Source organism: Oreochromis aureus, linkage group 5 (assembly GCF_013358895.1).
Source record: "Oreochromis aureus strain Israel breed Guangdong linkage group 5, ZZ_aureus, whole genome shotgun sequence".
NCBI classification, from domain to species: domain Eukaryota; kingdom Metazoa; phylum Chordata; class Actinopteri; order Cichliformes; family Cichlidae; genus Oreochromis; species Oreochromis aureus.
The window spans coordinates 35781748-35788884 of record NC_052946.1 but is presented as its reverse complement, the minus strand read 5'-3'; the positions used below and the strand labels follow the sequence as shown (position 1 = coordinate 35788884).

At 39.4% G+C, this 7137-nt stretch overlaps 1 protein-coding gene across 1 annotated transcript; it reads right to left on the bottom strand.

The window, feature by feature from the left end:
• Positions 1–934: 934 nt before the first annotated feature.
• On the bottom strand, positions 935–6605 carry LOC116320755 (inhibin beta B chain). Its single transcript, XM_031740458.2, has 2 exons — positions 5659–6605; positions 935–4156 (listed from the first exon to the last, which is right to left on the bottom strand). The coding sequence occupies exons 1-2, from the start codon at positions 5999–6001 to the stop codon at positions 3375–3377; spliced, it is 1125 nt and encodes a 374-aa protein (XP_031596318.1). The 5' UTR covers positions 6002–6605; the 3' UTR covers positions 935–3374.
• Positions 6606–7137: the final 532 nt, after the last annotated feature.

Genomic DNA, 7137 nt, shown 5'->3' with positions numbered 1-7137 from the left:
TGATGTCGCTCACAGTGGTCCAAGGGATCGCTCAGGGAGTTTGTGTGTTCGCTCAGACACATGAAAAATTAGAGGGAACATTGCATGCCACATTCACCCAAGTGCTTTCTTCTAAGCTTTTCAGTGCTTCCTAGCTAACATTCACACACATTCAGTTTCTGATGGCTGCGTCAGAGATCTTGCCCAAGGATACTTGGCATGGAGACTGGGGGAGCCAGGGATCAAGCCACTAACCTTCCAGTCAGTAGATGACCTGCTCTACCTCCTGAGCTACAGCCACCCATAAGACCTGTCACCACTGATTTTCAGCCAAGTTCTTGTGTAATCTGATATACCTCAGCATTTTCTCCAGACCATTTCTGATGAGGCTTTGGTGAAGGGTCAGATGCATCTCTCAGGTTCTGTTTCAGGTCTTTGCTGGATTTTTCCCCTCTTTGTTAACATGACATTCAGAAACTGATCATCTGCTGTGGATGCCTTTTTTTTATTATTTTTTTTTAAGTTTGCCACTTATTGTTTTGTCTTTGATTTGTTCAGTTTCATCAGATTTATTTTAAGAACACACTACATACCATGCTGAGACATACCAAGGTTTCATCTAACAGGTCTTTGGGAATCATCTTGTTGGTGCAACAATGCTCTTTTTAAGTCTGTTTTATCTTTGTCATTTTTGTAGATTCAACTAAAGCAATGGGAGGAAAGATGGGCTCAAGGCTGTTGCACAGCACTGAACTATTTTGCTGCTATGGTTGGCTTAATTTACCTAATAACCAGTACTGCTTTTGCTGTACACTACAGTGTGTTGTGGCTTAAGAATAAGACACTATACTACTAATAAAATGCCATTTATACAATAAAATACAATGAAGCAATTTAGTCTGTTTAAAATATATATTTATTTATTAATTAAAAATAAAATCATGACATTTTATCACACACTGACATTTCTGAATTGTATTTGCTCTTACAAATTTTTCATTTACATAAAATAAAATGATACAAAAATAACAACAATGATTACAAATTTCAATTGAAACAGAATTCAAATTCTTGCATTCTGTGAATCCTCCGAAAGTACACACGCACACACACTTTTAAAAACAACTAGAACTTTGAAAATTGACATTTTCTTTCTGTAGGCCCGCTTTTAGGTATTTCAGGTAATGCCAACCTGACGCATTAAGTACAGTAATAGACCTGTCAGCACACTCTAAAATACAGTAGGGTGATAAAGTGCTTAATAAAATATGTTGCAATGGCACTTCAATGTCACATTGAGTCTTGGACAAGAAGTGCCTACAATATAAATCATAATATTAAAATACAACAGTTTTATAATTATTTCACACAGGTGTAAATTGCTTTAATACAAGAGCAGCTCATAGAGGCAAGAGAGAGAGAGAGGTGAAAATAGTTTATCAAATATCAGCACAAAAATAAAATAAAAGGTTTTTATGGTCTTTGGTAAAAAAATTCCCCCATGCACTGTTTCAATTGTTTCCTTTGCATTATGGCAGTGAAATCCAAGTCCGTAAGACATACAGTATATCAATACAGTCAAGAGGAACACAGTGTTAATACAGGTAGAAGTGGAGAAACCCTGGGTCTCATCTCTAAAAATAAAAATGTGATGTATTGATAGATATTAATTTATTAACACTCTTCCAGATTCAAAGTTGGGGAAACTTAAAAAAAGAATCTATTGCTGAGCTCCTTTGCTTTCTCGTTGTTGTACTGCTGTTTTCATTTTTCCCTTCCTTGAGTAGATCTCAGTTTGCACCGTTTCCCACCAAATTTAAACTGTGAAGTGATTTTACTATGGAAATAGGTATACATTTGCTTTACTTGGTAATGTTTCGATAGACATCCTGCTATACAGTTAAAACTATACAGCTGCGCAAACATTATCAAGACAAAATTGAATTCTAGATTGTGAAATTATGAAGCGTAAATTATGCTACTGGGACATGTGTACGATATTTCCAGCATATGAAAGAAACTAGACTGCCTCCACCTGGAAAGCACGAAATTTTGCATCACCCCTGAAAACTTTAGACTTTGAGAGCTAAAAATGCCAGCGTGCAGCAGCACATGCTCACTGACCCACCTACCCTCCAGACCTTCACATTACCTGACACTGAAGCAATAGCTAAATGTTTGCTCACATTGCTGAGAATAACCTTGGGTGCATATGCTGTTAGAGCCACAGTTACCCAAATGATAAGCCAGCTTGTGTAAATAATACAGTGGAGATGCTGATTAAACATATTCCAGCTGCATGCAGGATGGGGTACCCTTTGACAGAAATCAGTCCAGATTTCTTGCATTGTAACAAAAACTTGTTCTCCTTGCTGCCTCACAATGTGATCAAAGTATTTGTGGAATGTAAATGTATTTGTTTTAATGTCATCAGAAGTTAAAGAAAAAGGCACGCTTTAAACATTTTTCATTGTTTAGAAAGCATTTCTGTAAAACAGCAGCATTTAGGTGGATGAAGATTTGCAATGAAAAAAATAGTTATGTAAAAATGAAAGTATATAGAATATATATATATTTTTACATGTGGACACTGATTATAACACAAAACAGACTATAAAACATACAATGAATTAGGAAAGAAATTTAGTGCATCTTTGAACTTCATCCCAGCAGCATGTGAAAAGTAAAAGTTGTAAGGTACAAATGACGAAAGTGAAAATTAATTCATGCAAGACTTTATGGGTTTATATAAGTTTGAAAAATGGAACCTGATATCATTACTGTACTTTTGTACTTACTGTACTTTTTGCATTGAAATCTAAACTTTATTATTATTTATTTTTACTGAGTCTTTCATATTTTAGTGCTGCTCTTTGATTTTTGTCTCTGACGTATAAAAGAATAAATGTATCAGCACCCAGACTTAATGTATTTGCTCACCTCTAGGCACTGAAATGCATTTGAGATTCTTTAAATACTGGCTACAAGAGTTTACAAATAAATTATAAAGTTACTACAAGCAGTAAACTGTATCAATACTATACTTATCTTTTTTAGAACATAATACTAATATACTCATAATAGTCTTTTTTGTGCCTTTAATTTTCTTAATGTAAACCTAGTGTCTTAATTTTATACGTTTATGTAAAAATACACACAACACATCTATTTAGTAACTGCTATAAAACAAACTTGTTTGTATTTGTAAAGATAGTCTAGTAACATCCTCTGTCGATAATTCAAAAGTCTTTTGGGTGGGCATTTCTCATTTTAAAGTACTCTGTGTAAAAGTTGGTTGTCCAAAGTTGGTCAAATTTGTGTTTCTTTAAGTCAACTTGTCTACAACACACTCAAGAAAATAATTAATTATACCGCTAATAGTAATACTCAATTTTTTATGTGCATCCACAGGTCTCCACTATCATGTCAGGGACATCTGTTTTGACAATGCTGTGCTGAGAGTTGAAGTAAACCATGGAGAGTGGTCGACGCTCTGTGGGAACGCAGCATGAGGCTGTAGCTGTGTTAATACCATTGACTTTGAGTTGGCTGAAGACAGCAGCATGGAATGAGGATGCTATACCCGGGGAACCAGACAGATGTTGGGGGCAATGTCCCATGCAGTAGTTCATATGATAGCCTTCAGGCGCAATGATCCACTCATCCCACTGGATGTCTTTAAACTTAACGTAGAAGTCTCTCTTGCAGCAGACTGTTACATCGTCACCGCAACGCACTGAGCGCTTCCTGAGCAAATGCTTGGAGTGGTCATCACGGAGACGCACCTGAGCCACCAGGAAGGGCTGGTAGGGGGTTTCAGCAGAGCCATCTAGGAAGCAAAGGTTCTGTCCGTCTTCTTCACAGGTGACCTCCAGCTGCAGCCGATGTTGGCCCCCATCCAAGAAGGCTTGCAGGGTGTGGGTGACGGAGAAAGTGTGCCAGTTACTCTCCTTGACGTGCAACATCTTTTCCATCACCAAGGTCCGATTAGAGCCTGAGATGTCACCATCTGCGGAGAGAAAAACCTGGGCAAGGAGACGAGAGTTCCGTTGTGGGTCCTCAGAGGCACGGGCATAGATCCACAAAGAGGACTGGAGGACCTGGATACTTTGGCCACGTTCCTGCAGAAACTGAAAGGTAAGGCTAAGGCTTGCCTTGTCACGGCTCTTTGCATCATCTATGAAACAATGACAATTAAGAAAAACACACAATGTTAATATTTGGAAAAACTTCATAGCTCATCACCTTTCTTACCCTTATAAAATTAATGGAAGTGTCAATCCTCTTTCACTGTTTTAAGCATTTTACCTTATGGTTAACTTTTCCTACAATACAGCACAAGGGATATTGTATTTAAAAGTTTAGGCAGATTACATATGTATTTGATTTTAAATATAAAGACCCAAATGCAAGTCCTGTAGCAAGCAGCCATCTTCAGACTTCTTCTAATTTAAATGCACTGTTGCATTTTATGTTGTGAATATGTATAACAGATTTTGGAGACCCCAGCAACAGGAGCCTTTTGACAGAGGGCTTGTAGTCATTTGCACTCCTCTTTGCAGAAGCTGTCTATGCACTTCATAAAGTGCCATCTTCTATGGTGTGGTCTGCTGGGGAGGCAGCATCTCTGCTGGGGACAGGAAGAGACTGAACAGGCTGATCCGAAGGGCCAGCTCTGTTCTGGGATGCCCTCTGGACCCAGTGGAGGTGGTGAGTGACAGGAGAATAGTGGCTAAGCTGTCATCCCTGTTGGACAACATCTCCCACCCCATGCATGAGACTGTGACAGCACTGAGCAGCTCCTTCAGTGGGAGACTGCGGCACCCACAGTGTGGGACGGAGAGATTTCGCAGGTCTTTCCTCCCCACTGCTGTCAGACTCCACAATAAAGACTTTTGCAGCGGATCAAACACACAAACCCACACATGTGCAATAAGACTGCTATATGTGCAATTCTTCTTCTGACGAAGTTGTATTTTTGTATTTTCCTACTCAGCTGTATATAGTATTTGTATTTCTATTTTATTCTATTATATATTTTATTCTATTCTATTTTATTCTATTGTATATAGTATTTTATTTTATTTTATTTTATTTTATTTTATTTTATTGCATTCCAGTGTTTTCTCATTTCTGCTACATAACTTTGCACTTTTGCTGTAACAAAACAAATTTCCCACCTGTGGGACTAATAAAGGCCATCTTATCTTATCTTATAAAGATTTTGATTTACATATTCATTCTTGTCTTTGTCTCCCACCCAACTCCAAATCAGAATCTTATCACCACAACCTGCACGAAATTACGTAAATTCCCTTTTTATTACTCTCTCATGTAAATCTTGTTAAAAGTGCAACAATGTAACACTGAAAGATAGATTCGTTTTAATGCTTGCTTACCACCAGTTCACGTATTTCCACTTTAAAAGGCAATAAAATATGTAGTTTGCCCAAGGGGAGCAAACCTTTTTGCATGTAAGTAACGATAGATACTTGGATCCTTAATATTACAATATACTTCTTTGTACTACACCATATAGAATAGTTCAGGGAAACCCTAGCCTTATGTTAATATCTTACGCAGGAAAAGAGAGCTCATTAATCACAACGCGCTCTCCTGTAGTGTTATTGTGCCATGCGAAAACAGCTTTATAGCACAGAAAGTGGATACAAGACTTACTTATATCTGCAAAGCTCACTATTTCATAGCCTTGATCTCTGGTTGGTATATTGTTTTCTAGTTCAAGGGTACCATCCTGTCTGACGCGCCCCGAGTGAAGTTTGCGCAGCGCCGTGAGGAGCGCGACCCGGGGCACTGTATGAGTGATGTTTGGTTTCTCTTTCAGGTGCAGTTTGTCCAAAAGTTGCTGCTTGGCGAATTCTATCATCATCCTTTCCTCTGCGTCCTTATCCATCGCTGACAACCTGCAAGACGCGCAGCCCGGGGAGCCACTGACCCAGAGACCCTTAAACAGCAACGGTGCCAACAGGAGGAACGCTGAGAGTGACAAAGACATGGCCATCTTCGATCTTGAAGTAAATAACTGCGTATTTGTACTCGGGCTGAGGTTACTAATAAACGTCTAGACTTCTAAAGTGGACAACCAATAAAAAAATCTTTAAGTCCTTCCACTTCTGAGTTGTTCTTTGCGAAAAAAAAGTCTCCCAAATGTCAGAAGTCCTTGTTGATAGCTCGTGAAGAGAGGAGCTGAGTGATGTTTCACCCTCCTGATGGTAAAGATATCTGGGGTAATCCACCAAAACTGGTGACACGTTGGAAGGATGCACCAATGAGCGCATCGGGAAGCTTGGAAATTACTGGCAAAACATCTCTGTCCTCTCTCACAACACACGCACGGGCACACGCAACACACACGCACGCAACACGCGTTCACATGTAGGTTACTGTCTCACAGTCACTGCATACACGTGCTACATGATATCACACGCTGCTTTAGATTAATTACTACGCAAGTCCATGGCTGGTTTGGACACATATCGGGAAAGCCCGATAAGGTCTTGAGTTTATCACAACAGGTATTTTCTGTGCCACGTTGCCCCACTTCAGTGCCACTGATACGTAACCTGCCAGCGCTCTTGTCGATCAAAGTTGAAATTCTCTGCCCTTTAACCTACATACAGAATACTCGTGTCCCATAGTCACCAAGTAATTGAATCCGTGGGCTTTAGCTTAACCTGAGCGAAAACACTCGAGGATATGAGGCGGAGAGTTTTACGCGGTATTTGAAACACGTTCCGTCATGTTTCCTGCAAGGTGTCATAATGTCGTGCAGTAAAACGATGCCTCGTGTGTGTGTGTTTGCGGGAGAGAAAGAGAAAGCTGGGAAAAGGCGAACCCTGCCTTCATGTCGGTACATGATTTGTCTGTCTGGGTTCTCACAAAAGTGCTGAGCCAGCTTGACATAGCCTACTAAAGATAACGCTGCCAATAACCTGGACACTGTATGCACTTAAATAGGCAAAACTACGTTAAGGTGACCCTCTTTTCATCATGTCGGGGTCCAGGTCCAGTGTAAGCAGGAAAAACAATGACTTCCACAATCATTTAACATATAAACTACATACATATCATGCAAATAATAATTGTGAAACATTATTCTAAAGCGGTCACGTGTTGATTGTGTGCACATCTCCACAG